At 35.2% G+C, this 21,809-nt stretch overlaps 2 protein-coding genes across 3 annotated transcripts in view; one reads left to right on the plus strand and one right to left on the minus strand.

The window, feature by feature from the left end:
* mapk8b (mitogen-activated protein kinase 8b) overlaps positions 1 to 21,809 on the minus strand; it is a 67,529-nt gene that overhangs the window by 23,374 nt on the left and 22,346 nt on the right. The window lies entirely within an intron of this gene.
* The window catches only part of frmpd2 (FERM and PDZ domain containing 2), a 45,112-nt gene continuing 26,546 nt past the window's right edge, over positions 3,244 to 21,809 (plus strand). The window contains exons 1-15 of the mRNA XM_089121768.1: positions 3,244 to 3,364; positions 3,453 to 3,616; positions 6,616 to 6,681; positions 7,287 to 7,460; positions 9,576 to 9,645; positions 9,766 to 9,835; positions 10,635 to 10,773; positions 12,623 to 12,694; positions 12,802 to 12,976; positions 13,966 to 14,101; positions 15,540 to 15,678; positions 16,648 to 16,800; positions 17,950 to 18,135; positions 20,949 to 21,108; positions 21,202 to 21,379. Coding sequence (XP_088977894.1) covers positions 3,244 to 3,364; positions 3,453 to 3,616; positions 6,616 to 6,681; positions 7,287 to 7,460; positions 9,576 to 9,645; positions 9,766 to 9,835; positions 10,635 to 10,773; positions 12,623 to 12,694; positions 12,802 to 12,976; positions 13,966 to 14,101; positions 15,540 to 15,678; positions 16,648 to 16,800; positions 17,950 to 18,135; positions 20,949 to 21,108; positions 21,202 to 21,379 — 2,003 coding nt within the window. The remainder of the gene's footprint in view (positions 3,365 to 3,452; positions 3,617 to 6,615; positions 6,682 to 7,286; positions 7,461 to 9,575; positions 9,646 to 9,765; positions 9,836 to 10,634; positions 10,774 to 12,622; positions 12,695 to 12,801; positions 12,977 to 13,965; positions 14,102 to 15,539; positions 15,679 to 16,647; positions 16,801 to 17,949; positions 18,136 to 20,948; positions 21,109 to 21,201; positions 21,380 to 21,809) is intronic.

Raw genomic sequence — 21,809 nt, forward strand, 5'->3', positions numbered from 1 at the left:
CAATTCTTACTATTAACTAGTTATAACTACGACTTTTGCCTCAATAAACTCCTAATTATTGCTTATTAATAGTTAGTAAGATAGTTGTTAAGTTTAGGTAATGGGTGATTAAGGGATGTATGTGATCATGCAGAATAATATGTGCTTTATAAGTACTAATAAACAGCCAATATAGTGATATGCATGCTAATAAGCAACTAAACTAAAGTGTTACCACTGTTTCTACTCCATGATTCAATGCAAGTGCACAGTCTGAGGGGCAAAAGTCATGCTAATCCATTACGGAGGGCAACCGGCATGTTACTGCATAAATGCAATTACAAATAAATTCAAATTTATTTATATAGCGCTTTTCACAATACATATTGTTTCAAAGCAGCTTTACAGAAAGTGCTTTTCAGAAATGTACATGAAATCATTTACGGTATTAATTTAGGGTATAACATTGAGTCGTCTCTTCACAGGCGTAGAGTCGTCTCATTTAGTGATATTAAAATCACTATAAATCAATCTTATACAGTAGACCAAGATGCTTTAAAGTGATATTGAAAATATTTAGACTCAATCTTTGCAAGCCAATTTGCGCGTTAATTTGTACTCCAGCAGAAGATCAACTGATTAACCTTTCTTTGAGCCTGCATCCAACTGGAAAAAACCTCATTCATTCTTTTGGAGGAAATTGTCATATGTTGAAAAATACAGCATGGAAGTCAATGACAACTGTCTTTCAATTAGCATTTTTTTGGTGCTTTAACTTGAGTTAGAAGTCACATTAGAGCAAATCCACCAGGCTCTGTCAAAGCCAATTACTGGAGACGTCTTGCATGCAAGTGTGCAAAAGCGAGACTGACATGATAAAGAGAAGATGTGCAGTGTTTAGTGCTTTCTTACGTTCTATGCAAGCTAGGTAATTCCCCCATTTAACTCCTTTACTATGGATATGTTGCTTTCGCTAATCATAGCTTGCGCAAATGCAAAAAAAGCGCAAAAAAAAACCTTTTAAAGTTTAGTCATCTGATTTCATTCAAAAATGTAAATTCTCTCACAATATGCTCACACTCTTGTCATTCCTAATGTGTAACACAAAAGAAGATGCTTAAACATGTGTCCATGCTGCCTTTTTCTCTAAAAAATGAAAGTCAATGGGGTCCAGTGTTGTTTTGGACCCCATTGACTTTCATATGGACACTCAAAATGGTACTCATATATGTTGCTAGCTTATGGAAGGGAGTGCTTGAGGAAAAAGTATGTGAATTAATATGGGTTTTTCATGGATTTATGCATACATTGGTCATTAAATGGGATCTGAACTTCAAATTAGCAACAGCCAAGATAGTCTGCAAGTAAAACACAATGATATGTGAACAGATTCTCTATTGTTCTCAGTGAAAGGTGGAAAGGGTGTGTGAATTCCTAGGCTAACAATGTCACCAAAAGTTAATTGGCGTTACGAATCAAAGAACCAAGAGTCTAAAGAAAGATTCAAGGTGTTTCCTGCCAAACAAGGGAAAATAGTAATGAAATCCAAGGCTTAGTTGAGTTGAATATACTTTGTAGCAAGTTCAAATCGTGTTTCATAAGTACATTAAAAATGTGAACTCTGTAATAATGTCAAAGTACATTTTGACTCATTACACTGTAAAAAAGTATACGATCAATAAGTTATGACATTGCTTTAACTCATCAAAAAAGTTCAGCATTTATTTTAATATTATTTAAGTTATACAAGAGTCAGAAATGTGTCAGTTTGATGTAATTTAAGTTGAAATGACTCAAACAGCCAAGTTGCTTTTACTTAAATTTAAGGCAGCCACCTTTTTTTACAGTGTAAGTTTGATAATCATGCTTTACTAGAGAAGTACACTTATGTTCATGTGTTGAACAGACTAAAGCACATACTTGATTATAAAACTTGATTTAAAAATTACTTGCATGATTTAACTGTAGTGTGTTATCTGATATTGCATTTAGAGTTAATGTATTTTGAATGTACTAAATTTCGACTTCCTCACAACAAATGTGTAGTTAACATAAATGTAAAAAATAAATAACCATGACATACAAGTTACAACAGAAATGGCATTTAACTATATTTTAGTTTGCCATAAACGCTAAATTGCCATAAAAGTAAATATGAAATAACTTTAAAAGATCAAAAAAGCAACTAATAGCATTTAATATGAATTTTAACTATAACACATTTTCATTCAATAGTAAATACACACTCAGAAAAAAAGGTACAAAAGCTGTCACTGGGGCTGTACCTTTTCAAAAAGGTACATTTTTGTACCTAAAGGTTGCATATTGGATTTTACCTTAGTTGTACTTATGCATATTACCTCAGTTGTACATTTTAGCACCTAAAATGTACACATTAGCACCTAAATTGTACATATTAGCTATATTAGCACCTAAATGTAGCACCTAAAAATGTACATGTTAACACCTGAAATAAGCACCTTAGCTATATTAGCACCTAAAATGTACATATTAGAACCTAAATGTACATATTAGCACCTGAAATGTAAATATTAGCACCTAAAATGTACATATTAGAACCTAAATGTACATATTAGCACCTGAAATGTAAATATTAGCACCTAAAATGTACATATTAGCACCTGAAATGCACAAATTAGCACCTGAAATGCAAATATTAGCACCTAAAATGTACATAAAATGTACAAATTAGCACCTGAAATGTACAAATTGGCACCTGAAATGTAAATATTAGCACCTAAAATGTACATATTAGCACCTGAAATGTACAAATTAGCACCTGAAATGTAAATATTAGCACCTGAAATGTAAAAGTTAGCACCTGAAATGTAAATATTAGCACCTAAAATGTACATAAAATGTACAAATTAGCACCTGAAATGTACAAATTGGCACCTGAAATGTAAATATTAGCACCTAAAATGTACATATTAGCACCTGCAATGTAAATATTAGCACCTAAATGTACATATTAGCACTTAAAATGTAAACATTAACACAAAAGTTTACCTTTTGAAAAGGCACAGCCCCAGTGACGGCTTTCGGTTTTTTTTTTCTCTGAGAGTGTAATATGCAATTAAGTGTCCAAAAATTACATTCAGTTCACACTTTTAAAGTGTATTAATTCCATACTCTTTTTTAAAGTATGCTAAAGTGTAGGAAGGGAGGGAAGACCAGTTATAAAATCCAGCTCAACCTTTTCATGCATGTGTGTGCTCTTGTAATGTGCTTGTGTGTGGCAGAATGAGCATGTTTGTGACCCTGGCGGAGGTGCTGGAGTCACGAGGAGCACCTCTGGAGGAGGACGAGGTCTGGGCTCTCCTCCTAGGGGCGGCAGAAGTCTTGATAGACATCTCCAGTAAAGGTAGAACGCTCTTTCAACTCTTTTGCATGCTCTTCTCCATCATTGCCAACACAATCTTTCACCATTGTACCTCCTTCCCTTCATCCAGATCCTGGTAACATGTGCTGTGTCATCAGCCCCGGCTCCATGCTCCTTTCTGCAGTCGGCAGGATTGCCTTCAAGACCTGTGGCCGATCTGAGGCCGTGGGATCCTTCACTTCCCCAGAACTGTCGCAGAGCAACTCTTCCCCCAGGAGACCGGCCACGGAGAAGGTGAGTTGGCCAACTGACCTTCTTGCTGAATGTTAAAGGGACACTCCACCCATTTGCATTAAGATTTCCATTGTTAGAAATCCAGTCATACTATTGAATGGTCGTGCAACACTCTCATTTTCCCCTAAGGCGAGAGAAATCCGCTATTTACCCTTTTCACTTCCTCCCACAATGATGCAAAAAACGTCATTTTACGTCATTGTAGGAGGAAGTGTATTTCGGGAAAAACTACAAGCACTAGTTCCCACCCTTTCAAACTCGTCCAGGGGGTTGGGCCTAAAGCGCTAACAGACCAATCACAGATCAGCGCCAGTGCGTTTGATTTCACCGTGTTTTTGAAAATATGGACGAAGGTACTGAAAACGCAGACAAATGCATTATGGATAGTACGGATGCACCGAATATTCAGCCAACGAAAAGTTTTGGCCAAAAATGGCCCAAAAGTGCATTTTTGGTTTTCGTCCGAAAGACTTTTATCACCGAAACAATGACGGAAACCGCACGTGCTTGTGTGAAGCAACATGTCTCGGTGTAAACACGTGAAGATAAAAAGATAAACACGTGACAATGTTTATTTTTTAGAATACCACCACCAATACAAAAATAATCAAGTAAAACCCAGTAAGATTATTGCTTATGACATTACAAAAAAAAAAAATATATGCTCTTAAATATTTTCTAATTTCACCAAACATATTTCATTAAGTTTCCTGTACATTTGTATTAAACATGGACCTTTGTTCATTAAAAAGGCTTTTTATGCTATAGAGGGAATGCATTGATCCAGTACACCCCCCTCAGCCTGACTGAGTGGCAAAATATCTGCTGTGTGACTGGATTTAATCGGGGAAACTGCGAAAATGCGACTAAAACAAACAATTTTATCAATTTAAACTAAATGTTGGACTCAATATAGTGTTCCTTACTAAAGATCCAGTGATCCATGGATATTGACATGCAGCCAGGAATCGTGTTGCCTGACATTTATGTTTGCCTGATTTCCACACCGGGGAAATAAAAGCAATATAGACAAAAGCAACATAAAGCAAATTTGCCTGTGAACGCTTTATATAAATACAATATAGGTCTAAATCCGAGTGATCACTTATATTAGTGTTATACTGTATATAGCCTATTAACTTTATAGTTTTTTTTTTTTTTGGTCAGTGTTTATTAAAAAAAACATCCAATAATAAATATTTAACTGACATATATATGCTATATATATAAAACAATACAAAATATATGGGTATGGTTTTCCACCTAAATTCAGCATATTGACAAAATGATAACTGCAAATCCACCTTTCGCTGACTGGAGTCCAGTTGTTTCTGTGAATTGATCCATTTGCTCCTATCGCAGTCTGTAAAAATATACCTCCGATTTTTTGTCAAATCATGTTGTCCAGTCAATCTCAAAGCTCTTTCCCACTTTATTTGTGTTGTGTTTGTTTTTCGCGACATTAACGCTGAAAACTAACACAGCCGCTCAGACTTTTTGCCACTCACTGTGAGGAACTGCATGCACTTCGGCCGGCGCTGACGTCACGAGCATTCCCTCAATTGTATGCTCATTTTTAAAAATGTAGCAACTAATTTAGACATGCAAACTGGGTGCTGGTGTGATGAGAAGTTCGTGCTCGGCTTTGTTTTTATGAGAGGACATTTCATTTAAAAAACCTTTCTGCAGACCAGTAGATTTACTGTACACATGAGTGGGGTCAAGACAAGTTAAACATTTAAGTTTGAATTTTATTTTATACTGTGCATTGTTGCAATGTTCTAAATAAATATTTGCACAATTTGTCATTGATTTATTCTTTTAAAAAATGTAGACTAATTTATGCAATTGCAATGCTTTGATTTTAGTAAAGTTTGTACACAGTCATAGCCATAAATGCAATGGTACTAATAATTGGCATAATTTATTTCGGTGTTTCGGTTTTCGGTTTCGGCCAAGAATTTTCATTTCGGTGCATCCCTAATGGATAGGGTTGGGTACCAAAACGCGGTGCCAATAGGGAACCGGTTCTGACGTAACGGTAATAACCAGACCGGATAAGAACACAAATTTTAGTGCCTGAGTCTCTGTGTCATGAGGCGCACACACGTAAAGTCTCTCCCTCTCCTTCGTGCGCGCACTATACGGTGTGGAGCGCAGTCTGATCCGTCTCGCATGCGCGCTCTTGCTCGCTCGCTCTAGATTCCGGGAGATTTTAACTCATTTGCGGGCGTCATGGAGCCGTTATCAATATGCGGGAGACTCCCAGAACGTCTGATAGTGAGGGGATTAATGAGTAATTCATGTCGTTCCAAGACTTTTATTTCATCTTCGGGACACAAATGAAGATCTTTATGTTGAAATCTGAGAGCTTTCTATCCCTCCATTGACATCTACACCATCTACACCCCAGAAAGCCTGTAAAGACACTATTAAAGTACCGTAAAACTACAAATAATAGCCGAGTCCCAAATAGACGCCTGTCTCTTTTACACGCCTGGTGTGGCTGCAGGTTTTGGTAAATAAAGTTTAAAAATAAGGTTTTTGAGGACACATTTCAGGATTTTTCTTCATATAGTGACTTCAATGGGGACTGACAGGTTGAAGGCCAATCGTGACCTTTCAACGTGATTACAGCTAGTGCAAGATGAGCATTTGTGGTTTAAAGGTATAAAATTTAAGAAAATGACAAACGGTTTGGCTAGATAAGACTCTTATTCATTGGCTTGGATCATGTAGAGGTCATTGAAGCTGCTCTGAAACTGTCTTTTGGACCTTGAACTGTTTGGACCCCATTGAAGTCCATTATATGGAGAAAAATCCTGTTTTCCTCAAAAACCTTCATTTCTTTTGACTGAAGAAAGAAAAACATGAGCATCTTGGATGAAATGGGGGTGAGTAAATTATCTAGAAATGTAAATTCTGAAGTGAAGTAGAAGATGCACTTTTCAAGCATGTTTTATGGCAAATAATTTAGCATTTGTTTGCTCTGATTATAGATGGTGGTTTACTCACTAGGCATGACTCTCTACTGGGCAGTAGATTATCAACTTCCACAAAACCAGGTGGGTTCCTCTTCTTCACAATATCATCTCGTGGTCTTTGGTCATTTTAGACAGAAAATATTTTTGGAATGGACTTGGACATTAATAGAAATAGAATAGTCACACTTGGGATCTTCAAAGTCAAAAATGACTACCAAAAATTAAATGAATTGGGAAATACCAAAAAGGTATGAAAATACAGTGCAATTTATTAGGTACAATCTACAAATCAGCCACGATGAAGTACTCTTTGATAATGTCTAAATATACATCCAAATGTGAACCTATTAATTATGTCTGAAATACTCATATAGGCATCTTGGGAATACACAGCCCTATTATGTATGATTTCCTTATTTCTCCCACCAGATGACACCAATCTGCTTGAAATCCCATTTTAAATTCAGCTTATTATGTTCAGTCTGTTTTGATCACAAGTGTGACCTTGAGGAATAGCAAAGGGTAACGTCAACATCAAATCAAATGTAACTCTTTTTGATGGAAGGAATCGCTCTTAAAATTAGCATTTATATGCATCAATGATCAAAACTAGCTAACGTCCAGAGTTTATTAGTTTTCCACTTTTAAAACTCCTTGAACACGTATTGCACCTCGTCTCTCGCCAGCCTGTCCAGCTCAGCGACGACCTGAACAGCCTTTTACTGAGCATGTGCGAGGACGTGGCTCACAAACGGGTGAACCTCCTGATGTTGCTGGAGACGTGTGAACATCACCATAAGACTGCTGTCCTGCCCCGGCCAGAGAAAGCCATCAGGCAGATGGCCGAGGATGTGCTGCAGGTAACGCCGATCTACAGTGATTTAAACATTTAAAGGGTTAGTTCACCCAAAAATGAAAATGATGTCATTAATGACTCTCCCTCATGCCCGTCAGACCTCCGTTCATCTTCAGAACACAGTTTAAGATGTTTTAGATTTAGTCCGAGAGCTTTCTGTCCCTCTATTGGAAATGTATGTTCAGTATACTGTCCTTGTCCATAAAGGAAATAAAGACATCATCAAAGTAGTCATGTGACATCAGTGGGTTGGTTACAATGTTTTGAAGAATCGAAAGTACATTTTGGTCCAAAAATTACAAAAACTACGACTTTATTCAGCATTGTATAGTCTTCCGGTTCTGTTGTGGATCTGCGTTCAGTGACGCGGCTGATGTGTGTCTGGTGCGGCTGAGCTTCGGTGACAGTCTGAGGGAGAGGCATGTTGTACAAAACAATCTTCACAAACATGTCTAAGGATTTCCACACAGAGGAAGACTTGCATTTTTTGCCCAGCCATATTTATTTGAACCCGAATATACGGACGCACCAGACACACGTCAGCCACATCTTACGTCAGCAGCGGCACTGAACGCGGATCCACAACAGAACCGGAAGACTATACAATGCTGAAAAAAGTCGGAGTTTTTGTTATTTTGTGTTTCTGTCTCGGTTTGTCGGTTGTTGACTTTGCACGTTGTGTGAAACTGTTCCTGTTCCTCTCCCCGTTCCTCTTCCCATTCCTCTTCCTTTTCCTCTTCCCGTTCCTCTTCCTGTTCTTGTTCCTGAACCTCTTCCCGTTCCTCTTCCTGTTCTTATTCATGAACCTCTTCCTGTTCCTCTCCCTGTTCCTCTTCCTGTTCTTGTTCATGAACCTCTTCCTATTCCTCTTCCTGTTCATCTCCCTGTTCCTCTTCCTGTTCTTGTTCATGAACCTCTTCCTATTCCTCTTCCTGTTCATCTCCCTGTTCCTCTTCCTGTTCTTGTTCCTGAACCTCTTCCTATTCCTCTTCCTGTTCATCTCCCTGTTCCTCTTCCTGTTCTTGTTCATGAACCTCTTCCTATTCCTCTTCCTGTTCATCTCCCTGTTCCTCTTCCTGTTCTTGTTCATGAACCTCTTCCTATTCCTCTTCCTGTTCATCTCCCTGTTCCTCTTCCTGTTCTTGTTCCTGAACCTCTTCCCGTTCCTCTTCCTGTTCTTGTTCATGAACCTCTTCCTATTCCTCTTTCTGTTCATCTCCCTGTTCCTCTTCCTGTTCTTGTTCCTGTTCCTCTTCCTGTTCTTGTTCATGAACCTCTTCCTGTTTCTCTTCCTGTTTCCTGTTCTTGTTCCTGTTCCTCTTCCTGTTTCCTGTAATTGTTCCTCTTCCTGTTTCTTGTTCTTGTTCCTCCTCCTGATTCCTGTTCTTGTTCCTCTTCCTCTTCCTGTTCTTGTTCCTTTTCCTCTTCCTATTCCATGTTCTTTTTCCTGTTCCTGTTCCTGTTTCCTGTTCCTGTCCCTTTTCCTGTACCTGTTCCTGAACCTCTTCCCGTTCCTCTTCCTGTTCTTGTTCATGAACCTCTTCCTGTTCCTCTCCCTGTTCCTCTTCCTGTTCTTGCTCATGAACCTCTTCCTATTCATCTCCCTGTTCCTATTCCTGTTCTTGTTTCTCTTCCTGTTTCATGTTCTTTTTCCTGTTCCTCTTCCTGTTTCCTGTTCTTGTTCCTCTTCCTGTACCTGTTCCTGAACCTCTTCCCGTTCCTCTTCCTGTTCTTGTTCATGAACCTCTTCCTGTTCCTCTTCCTGGTCTTGTTCATGAACCTCTTCCTATTCATCTCCCTGTTCCTATTCCTGTTCTTGTTCCTCTTCCTGTTTCCTGTTCTTGTTCTTGTTCCTCTTCCTGTTCCTCTCCCTGTTTCCTGTTCTAGTTCCTGTTCCTCTTCCGGTTTCCTTTTTATTTAATTCAATTTGATGGAATTTTACCATACAATTGAAAATCTTAAAAGCAGCTGAAATATTTTTTTGAGTGTAGGTTAACTAAAAGTTGTATAATATCTTACATTTTAGTGTTTGTAGTGGAAATATTTTAAAACAATCTATGCAGTTTTCCTTTTGAATACGGATCTGCCATAATTACTGAGCACTGTTTTTTTTCTCTAGTCTGAAAAAAGCCCAAATGATTCTGCTCATCTCGTAGGCCGAAGCCAGATGGTTAGAGAAAGACTTCGGGGTATGTTTCTCAAAAGTCATTATTTGATCAACTGAAGTTTTTTTTAAATAACCTCACCAAGTGGTGCTACTCTTACAATGAGGGCAAACACTGCCGTATAAACGCCTTTATGTCCGTTAGGTGCTTCCTGTCAGAACTCAGTTTGGCCTCTGAAAGGGAACAGCACACCATCACCAGCAGACTTCAGCAAGTGAGTAGCACTCAACTCATCCATTTCACATCATGAAAACAAAAGTAAGCCAGGAATTTCATCCATTGGGAATTGACTGGATCATGGAAAGTGGGAGATCAGAATGATTGTTGGATGGAAGGAGTTTTGTGACATAATTCAAGGAAAGTTGCCACTTCCAGAGCCATTTTGATAAAAGTTTATGAAGACAAAGTTGATTTGCACTGATGAATTACACAGTTAGACCAAGAATGTGTATCAATTTTCATTTAATGTTGACTTTTATGATTTAATTGAGCTTATGTGCATTTATTCCTGTCTCTAATTTAAATGAGGAAATAATTTGTTACATCATAAAAAATAAGGTCCCATTGGATAACATTGGTTAATGCATTAATTATCATTAACTAAAAATACATTTATTACAGTATTATTAATCTTTGTTAATGTTAGTTAATAAAACTACAACTTTGTTTTAGTTCATGTGAGCTCAGGTCCATTAAATAACATTAGGTTATATTAACATAACACATTACCAAATGTTAAAATTAACATTAAATTGATGCTTTTAGAAGTGTTTTTCATCATTAACTAATGTAATTAAATAATGTTAAAGGGATTGTTTACCCAAAAATGAAAATTTTGTCATCATTTGCTGACCCTCAACTTGTTCTGACTAAAGGACTTTAGCCTGTATGAGTTTCTTTCTTCTACTAAACACAAAAGAAGATTTTTTAAGGGATGTTGGTTGGCTTTTGTGTTTAACAGATTGTAAAGTGTTTTTAATTAAGATCTAAATTCACTCCTATTTGTCTTCTAGAAGTCATAGTTCACACCAAAGGAGCAGAAACAACACATGGCTGCCCCAAAGTCCTATTCTTGACAGACGGCGTCCGTTCAACTCAAGGCCAAATCAGTTGTTTGGCTCTTCATTTAGCCTTAATGAACGGAAAATAAAGGTAAGGAACTAAGGGCCTGATTTACTAAACAGGGCAAATTAAAGTGAGAGCATAATCCCATAAAAGCGCACATGGGAGTGGAAAGTTCTGCAGGTGATTTACTGACAATGCTCACATCAAATAACACAGACGCTGCCCGATCAATGTTTAAATGTTAATGTAAATATATTTTTTTTTAAATATGCTCCATGTCCCACCCTGTCTTGCTGTTTCCTGGGAAATGGTGCACATTTCAAGGCCCTTCAGTGGTAAAACATACTGTTAATTGGGCGTTAAATACACTCTAAAAAATGCTGGGTTGTTTTAACCCAATTTTGGGTCAAATATGGACAAACCCAATTTTTGGATTAAAAAATGCAATTTATAAATTTCACCCAACAGCTGGGTTTGTCCATATTTGACCCAAAATTGGGTTAAAACAACCCAGCATTTTTTAGAGTGTAATAGCACAAACACCAGTAAACTGACAAGCGCAAACCTTAGTAGATCACGTCGCATGATTCATCTAAATACTTTCATCCTAGAAATATTACGTCTGGCTTGTTTTAACCCAATTTTGGGTCAAATATGGACAAACCCAGCCATTGGGTTAAAAGTTTCCCCCATGTATAAAATGGCGCAGTGGATAAGCCACATGCCTTTGGTGTGAGAGACCCGGGTTTGAATCCACTGTGAGACATCAATGTGTCCCTGAGCAAGACACTTAACCCCTAGTTGCACTCTAAACAACGCTGGGTTGTTTTAACCCAAATTTGGGGCAAATATGGACAAATGTTGGGTTAAAAATGTTCTTAAAAAAATTAAAGTTAAAAGTTAAAGTTTAAATGGCATTTTTAACCCAACATTTGGGTTTGTCCATATATATTTGACCCAAATTTGGGTTGAAACAACCCAGCATTTTTTAGAGTGGCATGCAATAGCTTGGATGCCAGCCCGAAATCCCCCCACAACATTTTTTGGTCAGGAATTTTCGGTCGGGACTCGATCCATTGAGGAGTAATTATGATCAGACAAGAAACGTTCGGGCCAATCAAATTGCCAGGGCGGGCTTTATACGATGATTGACAGATGATCTGCAAGGACGTAATCATCACGTTATCAAAGAGCGAAAGAGGGAAAATTAATTTTAATAGACAAACAGAAAACTGCAATCAAGGCATTTGTCGATCAGAAAGATATTTTTGCCGTCCTTCCTACATGATTCGGGAAAAGTGTAACTTATCAGCTGGCTCTGACGGTCGCTAAGAAGATGGGACGTAATGAAAAGCCTGTGGTCGTTGTGGTTTCTCCTTTGGTGGCACTCATGGAGGACCAGGTAAAAGACGCAACACTCGTTATTTAACTTCTAAAATAAGTAAGTTCTGTAGTTGAAAACTGCGCTATGCAAAGTTGTTGAGTTCTGCGTTGCTCTGATTGGTTGTAGGTTTACCGACTATCCAATTGAGTGCAGAGGTTTTGTTTTTCCTGGTTCGGTTAAGACACGCCTCATAATAGCAATTTCAGGCTCATATTCCGACAAGAATATGAGTATGACGCAGTCAGGCTAGCGTGCAACCTCTGACATATATAGCAATTGTAAGTCCCTTTGGATAAAAGCGTCAGCTAAATGAATAAATGTAAAATGTAAATATGTAACCCAATGGGTGGGTTTGTCCATATTTAACCCAAAATTGGGTTAAAATGACCCAACAGTGTAACCCTGTTTCTGCACTAATTTTTCACTGCGTGTCTTCAGAAAATCCCGACGGTAGTTTTTTAATGCCAAAAGAGGGTTTGCACCGGAGCAAGCTGTTAGTAAATCTATTATTCAGGGATTTTGACTGTTTCGTGTGTGTGTGCTCGTCCTCAGGATACGGGTCCAGAGTTCATCCGAATGCTGGAGGAGCCTCTCGTCGTTCTAGAGCTGCCTAATTCTATTGTGGTCAGTTTGATATCCTAAGAGCGAGAGTTTTGGCTCTACACCAAGCATTGGCAGTCTGGGTAAGAAGGATCACTTAGTGCTGATTTCCTCTCTCTCTTTCTGAACAGTCAAACAAAGGGCGTTCGAGTTCCAACCACAGGGACTTGAGAGTCATGATGCCAAATGGACAGAACATTCTGCTCAAGTGTGACGTCAAGTCCAGAGGAGGAGACGTCTTTGATATGATCATCGCTCATGCAAACCTCGTGGAACATTTTTACTTTGGCCTTGCATATAGTGACGGTAATTTACCCCATGCTTTAATATTAATATTAATTTACTATTATAGTTTTTATTCATTTAATTTTCAATTGAAAATGTATATATATATTAGGGCTGTTCAAAGATTAATTGCGATTAATCCCATCCAAAATAAAAGGTTGTGTTTACATAATATATGTGTGTGTGCTGTGTATAATTATTTTGTATATATAAATACATATGCATGCATGTATATATTTAAGAATTATTTGCATGTAAATACTGTACGTATATATAAATACATAATCTGTATTATATAGAAATATAAATATTATATATAAATATATATGAATAACACATTGTCTTAAATATACATGCATGTGTTTGTATTTATACAAAACAATTATATACAGCACACACACATATATTATGTAAACAGCCTTATATATATATATATATATATATATATATATATATATATATATATTCCATTTTCATTTAAGTTAAATATTTAGTCATTTTGTTGAGTTTTAAATATAGCTTTTATTCATCTTTATTTCAGTTTTAGTTATTTTAGTTAAACTAAATGAAAATTTGATTTTATTTTATTACATTTAATGTTTATTTCTGGTAATGATTTAGTTTTTTATAATTTTAGTTTTAGTTTTTCTTAATAACCCTGTTATTTTAAACATAATAAAAAATATTTATTTAATTTAAATAATCAAATAATTGTAATATATACATAATTCAATATATATTATATAAATAATTTACTTATATATATATATATATTATAAATAATTTAATTATATATATATATATAATTAAATTATTTATATAATATATATTGAATTATTTCTATTCACATATACACGTGTATATATATATATATATATATATATATATATATATATATATATATATATATATATATATACACACACATGTATATGTTTCTATGTCTGATATTGATAATTGGGTCAGTGTGTCAGCTGGGTTTGTTCACAGTATTGTTTTCTCTTTTTCAGATAATGAATTTTTCTTTCTTGACAATGACATGAAAATATCCAAAGTTGCCCCTGGCGCCTGGAAGAAAGTGCCCACTACCACATTTGTGCTTCATTTCCGCATCAAATTTTTTGTGCCGGACGTCTCTTATCTTCTGTAAGTCTCTTCCTTTCCCTCATTTGTGACCCTGGACTGGTACAGTTTTTTATATTGAGATCTATACATCATCTGAAAGCTGAATAAATAAGCTGTTCATTGATGTACTGTTGGGATACGAATATTTGAAAATCTGGAATCTGAGGGTGCAAAAAAAAATCGAAACATTGAGAAGATCGCCTTTAAAGTTGTGCATTTAAGTTTGTGATTGTGCTGCATTCACTCACAAAAATCAATGTTTAATATATTTATAGTAGGAAATTTACTAAATATCTTCATGGAACATAATTTTTACTAAATATTCTAATAATTTTTGGCATAAAAGAAAAATCCCTAATTCAGACCCTTACAATCTATTGTTGCCACAAATATACCAGAGTATATTTATATATCCAGGGTCACATTTGATAGTGTGTTTTTACCTGTTCCTGTTGGCCAAGTCCCGTTTACACGACAATATTTTCAAGTAAAAACGTAAAACTTTTTTTTACGTTTTAGCCGCTCATTTACCGTATGTCAACAGCGTGTAAATGCAAACATCTGAAAACGGGTTTCAAAGTGCAAGTTTTTGAAAACAATACCGTTATCGTCTCATTGTATCGTCTCATCTCTTATCGTCTCATCTCATTACATGTTAAAGGGATACTCCACTTTATTTTGGAAATAGGCTCATTTTACATCTCCCCCAGAGTTAAACTGTTGAGTTTTACCGTTATTGAATCCATTCAGCCGATCTCCGGTTCTGGCGGTACCACTTTTAGCATAGCTTAGCATACATCATTGAAGTGCACAAGACCATTAGCATTTCTCAAAAATGACCAAAGAGTTGATATTTTTCTTATTTAAAACTTGACTCTTCTGTAGTTACATCGTGCACTAAGACCAACGGAAAATGTAAAGTTGTGATTTTCTAGGCTGATATGGCTAGGAACTGTACTCTCATTCCTGCGTAATAATCAAGACACCTTATGAGTGCAGCAGGCGTAAGGATATGACGCAGCTCCTGAAAATAGTCCCCAGCTTGGTATACAGAAGAGTCAAGTTTTAAACAGGAAAAATATCAACTCTTTGGTCATTTTTGAGAAATGCTAATGGTCTTGTCCACTTCAATGATGTATGCTAAGCTATGCTAAAAGTGGTACCGCCAGAACCGGAGATCGGCTGAATGGATTCAAAAACGGTAAAACTCAACAGTTGGGGAGTTGTAAAATGAGCCTATTTCCAAAAAAAAGTGGAGTATCCCTTTAAAGGCACATATAGTGTTTCTTTACAAAGTGACATCGCCATCTACTGGCCTGGAATATGCTTTAGTCGTTTTTGCAGATCCGTGTGAACATTTACTTAGGTTGTCGTCTGTAAAATGCATATGAAAATGTTTCCGCTTTTAGTGCATCGTTGTCGTGTAAGTGTGCCCTAACTTTGCCCTTCGTCGTGGCAGACACAAGCTGACCCGTCATCAGTACTATCTCCAGCTGAGACGGGACGTCCTGGATGACCGGCTGCCCTGTAACGAGGAGACCTGCTTGTTTCTCGGTGCCTTGGCTCTTCAAGCCGAGTTTGGGGACAGTATGCCTGAGGTATTCCAGATCAGTGTTGTTTTAGTATCACTGATATATTATTATTATTATTATTATTATTTTAATAATATATTACATTTCTCATTTTCATTTAGTTTAAGTTCAAGAATAACTCAAACAAATAAAAAGAATTATTCGTCAATATTAGATATTGTATTTATTGAATATCAATATTTATTTATTTATTACAATTATTTGAAAAATATTATTTATACATTCCCAGGGTGAGGTGACAACTTTAATTATATAAATTAATATTTTGAATTAGTTTTTGTTAGTTTTTTATAATTTTCCATTTTAAGTTTAGTTGAACGTTTTGGCATTTTGTTGTGTGGTTTATTTATTTTTGTATTTAAATTGTTTTTTTCAGTTTTAGTTATTTTAGTCCATCAAGATTTTATTTTTAAAAATTTTAGATTTTATTTGATCTCAGTTAACAATTTTAATTTTTTAAAAATTTTTTTATTTTAATTTTAGTTTTACTTAAGTAATAAAACCCTGGTCTGGTATTTTAAAATTAATATTTAAAACAAATAAATAATATTTTTCAAATAACTCTTAAAATAATAATATAATAAATAATGATATATAATATATTTTTAAATTCCAACATTAAAGAATGATTAGTTTTAGTTATGTTAATACTTCAACTGAAACTAAATGAAGATGAGAAATGTTGCCTTGGCGTTTATCTGAAATAAACACGTGACGGTGTTTCTATGATTTGTGTTTATTCTCAGTGTTGCTCTGCTATACTGTATATCTGTTCAGTGATGTCACACCTATAAATGGTGCCGAGCGTTTATAAATAATACGATTACAGGATGCATTGAGAATGTATCAGTTCCAATATATATTTAGCTGATGCTAGATAGTTATGTAATGCACTCATTTATATCATATTTATGTGTGTGGATACTCGTTTTAGAACGATTTAAAGAAAAAGCATGTTTTCTGTGTCTTATGAAGGTCTATGGGAAGAACTACTATCAGCCGGAGCACTACGTTTCCAAGAGTGTTTTGCAGAAAATGGCAATGCCTTGCCTGAAAGACGAGTTGCTACGGTTACACGCCAACAACGCAAACATGACTGCAGAGGAGGCTGAGATCGAGTTCCTCAAGGTTATATTTACTTCTGTTCTTATTATATGATTCCTTATGAAAGTATAAACTTCACCTTTATATGAAGTACAGTATGTAGGGTAGACTGAGACTTATTGTCACACATTTATATTTCTATTGAACATTGAACCATTGAAGCATAATAATGCTCATTATTGGCAAAAGGGGCATGTTGTCACACAGTATGGGGCAAGTTGTCACAATAGAACCTGCCATTAAATTGAGATTTTCAACAAAACGAAGACAGTAAAATAATTATGAAACAACAACAATGCAAAAGGTAACAGAAATATCAAATTTAAAAAAATAAAAATGTTAATAATAGGCTAAAATAAAATTAAAATATTGACTTCACATTTATTCCAAATTCTAAATCTTGAGAATATGAATAATTCAAATAATTAAAAATATATAAAAATTAATTTTACATTTTATATATATATATATATATATATATATATATAGATGAATAATTAGATCAATGTGTCAGCTGGATTTGTTTAGAGTTAAATATTTTTTCTCTTTTTCAGATAATGAATTTTACAAAAATATCCAAAGTTGCGCCTGGAAAAAAAGCGCAAAAGTGCATACATTTGTGTAATTAGACTTTTGACTCAAAAACTCATAGTTATTGAGATATAGGTATATTGTGATAACCAGTCTCAGACGCCCCTATATATTAAAGTCATTTAAGACACACTTAAAATATCAGAAATATAGATACAGTACATTTTACAAAATGTACTGTATCTATGGTATGAAACAACAGATATACAGTTTAAGACAAAAGTATTAGGTAATATCTAGGTTAAAGTCTGAAAATTGAAGTTAGATCTGAGATAGTTCTTGGTTTAACTTCTAATGCGATGAAATTCAGACATTTTTAAATTTGGGGGCCACAAGTGGAGTGAAAATAAAGAATGAGAAGGGTGGGAAATGTGACAGCTGCATTTGTTTGTGCTGCTCTTCATCCTCCTGCCATCTATTGGATTTATTTAAACCCATAATGACTCAGCGGGCAACTGGCCAAGTATTTCACGGACACCCTTAGGTCTGAACAGCTTTTCTGGAGCGACGATTGGCAGTGGGTGTCCTACATTACATAATCTGTCCAATTGACTTGGCAGCACTGCCTCGACTCCCCCACAGAGCGTTCAGCAGCTTCCGGAGTACGGGGAACTGTGTCACCGCGCCGCCCGTGAGAAGAAGCCGGTGTTTGGAGAGCTGGTCCTGGGAGTGTGTGCCAAAGGCATCATCGTGTATGAAGTTATAAATAACTCACGCACCACAAGCCTTAGATTCCTCTGGAGAGAGACCAGCAGTATCACCTCAGCCGTGAGTCCACACTAATGCAGAACTCTGTATCATCTTCACAGGTTTATTTGTATTCTCGTTAAAATAGAAAACATACATAAAAACGTTCAAAGATGTCCTCCTATCCAAGTTGATTGTGCACATTGGAAGCATTTTAAGTAAGCTATTCGTACGATGATTTTTTCCTTAAAGTTCCTATAAAGTTTTTTTTTTATTTTATTTTTTTTTTTTATCCAGATGTACATTATTTTAAAAAGTCAAAAAACTATATATATATATATTTATTTTGGATGCGATTAATCGCATCCAAAATAAAAGTTTATGTTTACATAATATTATGTGGGTGCACTTTGTATTATTATTTTGCATATATATTTAAATACACACACATACATGTATATTTAAGAAAAAATATTATTTATATATCAAATATTTATATTTATATACCATTCATATATAATTCCATTTACGGTATATACATGAAAATATTTCTTAAAGATATACAAGCATGTGTGTGTATTTATATACGAAAAATAATTATACACAGTGAACCCACATGTATTATGTAAACTCAAAACTTTTATTTTGGATGCGATTAATCGCGATTAATCGTTTGACAGCCCTAATATATATATATATATATATATATATATATATATATACTTTTTCATTAACTATACATTTATGACTTCAAACCCCACAGATATGGAGTTAATATTGTGCCATAACTAAAACAAATCCAGGATTTTGCAAGCAAATTAGATCTGCTTTGCAAAGGAAAATTCGGCTCGAAAAAAGTAATGTGCAAGCGCTAAATTAATCCCCCAGTTTAGCGCCATCTACTGTTTTAGAAGAGGAAGTTATGGAAGCTTGTTTCCGCCACAGATTGAAAAATAAAAAAGGTAATTTCCACTTTTTATCTCACAATTCTAACTTTTTTCTCACAATTGCCAGTTTACATCTCGCAGTTCTGAATATATGCGAGATATAAAGTCTGAATTGATTGATAAAAAATTGAAATTGCGTTTTGTAAACTCAGAATTGTGAGATATTAACTATTCTGAGGGGGAAAAAGTTAAGTCTTTTTTTTCCTTAGAATTGGCCTGATAATTATGTGTTATGAAGTCAGAACTGCGAGATGTAAACTCGCAATTGTGAGAAAAAGTCAGAATTGTGAGATTTCACTGAATTGCGACTTTATATCTTGCAATTGTGACTTTATTTCTCAGAATTGTGACTTTATATCTCGCAATTGCGACCAATTCTCACAATTCTGACTTCATTTCTCGCAATTGTGAGATAAAAAGTCGAAATTTTTTTTATTTAGTGGCTGAAAAAAGCTTCCATAGGAAGTCGCTCAACTGCATTTGAGAGAAAATCGAGCCGAGATCTCATAAAAAGCCAATTGTCTCACAATCATAACAGACTGATATGCATTTGTATGCACTAGATTTGGAATTTGTTCAAAAGGTTACATGCAATCTGTATTTATTTGTGAAATATTATCTATGCTCATTTATTTATTTATAATTTTTTACTTGCACTTTGCTTTCTGTTTGTTTGCGAGTCGAGTTTTCCTTTGCAAAGCAAATCGAGTTTGTTTGCAAATGCTGGATTTGTTTGTTCAATTATGGCACAAAATTATCTCCATACTCAAAGAAATATCAAAATTGAAGGAAAGAAGTTAAAGAAACCCCTTTGGTACAAGTAAATTGTAGTTAGTATAATTGTATTACTGTTTTTTTTTTTAAAGAAATGTAGTAAACCAGGTAAATGGCACATTTTGTCAAATGGAGTATATTAGAAAAGTATATTTGTTAATTATTATTCTGTAAGATTTTTTAAAGTTTACATTTTTGTAAATCTCTTCTACTCGCCAAGGCTCCATTTATTTGTTTAAAAATAGTAAAAACTTTAATATTGTGAAATATTATTACAATTTAAAATAACGAATATGTAAATATTTAGTAAAGTATATTTTATTCCTGTGATCAAATCTGAATTTTCAGCATCATTACTTCAGTCTTCAGTGTCACATGATCCATATGATGATTTTGTTTAATTATTATTGGTGCTTGATGTATTAATAATGTTTAAAATAGTTTTTTCTGCTTTTTGAGGAAACTTTGATACTTTTTTCAGGATTCATTAATGAATAAACTGTTCAAAAGAACAGCATTTACTTGATGTCTTATAAATGTCTTTACTGTTACTTTTAATTTAATATTTTCTACTATATATATATATATATATATATATATATATATATATATATATTAGGGCTGTGCAAAAATTAATTGCGATTAATCGCATCCAAAATAAAAGTCTGTGTTTACATAATATATTTGTGTGTGCTATGTATAACTATTTTGTATATATAAATACACACACATGCATGTATATATTTAAGAAAATGTTATTCATATATCAAATATTTATATAATATAGATTATGTATATATATATATATATATATATATATACAGAATTTAAGCGCAAATAATTCTTAAATATATACATGCATGCATAGGTATTTATATATACAAAATAATTATATACAGCACACACAAATATATTATGTAAACACAGACTTTTATTTTGGATGCGATTAATCACTTTTGCACAGCCCTAATATATAAATATATATATATATATATATATACTGTATATATAAATATATATATATATATTGATAATTGATAAGGTTGATAATTTTTAGGTTGAGTGAATTAAATTAAACTGAATTAAAAATCGAATAAATCGAGGACTGTATGATTTAATCTGATGACGTTGGTCAACATAATAATTCTTACTCCTTTGCTCTCATCACCACAGCGACGTAAGTTTGTCATTGAGAGCAGCACCAGTAAAAAGAAGTACACCTTTCTGACCGAAAAATCAAAAGTGGCCAAATACCTCTGCGAACTCTGCTCCGCACAGCACAAGTTTCACAAGGAGATGAGCTCTCGCCAGCTCACACACAGCCTCACCTCAGGTTAGTCCACATCCACTCCAATAAAGATTCCCTTTAGATGGGCTTTTCTCTGTTAGTGGCTCACGATAAACAGCAGTGTGCACGTGTCTGTAGAGGACAGTATTGTGCAGTACGCAGCCGTGTGTCGAGCTCAGAACCACGAGGTTGCGCTCAACGACGACAGACGGCTCGATCCCGCTGCCGACGACTCCATGAGCAAACTCTGTGAGGACATCGCTACCCGCCTCGAAGCCAAGATCAAACTACAGAGAGACTTATTAGACTTCACCGGGTGAGAACAAACTCATGCATCCCATGTGCTACGACCATGAACCATGTCTGTCTTTGTGTTAAAGAGGTGTTTGGGCTCTACTAGAAAAGGTGTTTTCCCAGTAACGCTCTGTTTAGTTCCTGTCTATCTTCTGAAAAGCACACTGCGCTCTGATTGGTCAACTGGAGCAGTGTGTTGTGATTGGTCAAGCACTTCAAGTGTGTTTGGGAAATGCCCCGCCCGTTACCATAACCACTATTTTAACACTCACTCAACCAGGCCCCGCCCCTTTATTCTGCATCTTAATTATTTAAATGAGGAATATTGTGACGTGTTCGTTCCCGGAAGAAACTCAAGACAACAATGGAGGCGTTTCAGATGCTGCGCCCCAATTCGCTTACTTATACTACGCCCTAAAAGTATGTACTCTTTTTGTGAGGAAAAAGTACAT

This window comes from Pimephales promelas, chromosome 17 (assembly GCF_988280905.1).
Source record: "Pimephales promelas chromosome 17, fPimPro1.hap1.1, whole genome shotgun sequence".
In the NCBI taxonomy this organism is placed as follows: domain Eukaryota; kingdom Metazoa; phylum Chordata; class Actinopteri; order Cypriniformes; family Leuciscidae; genus Pimephales; species Pimephales promelas.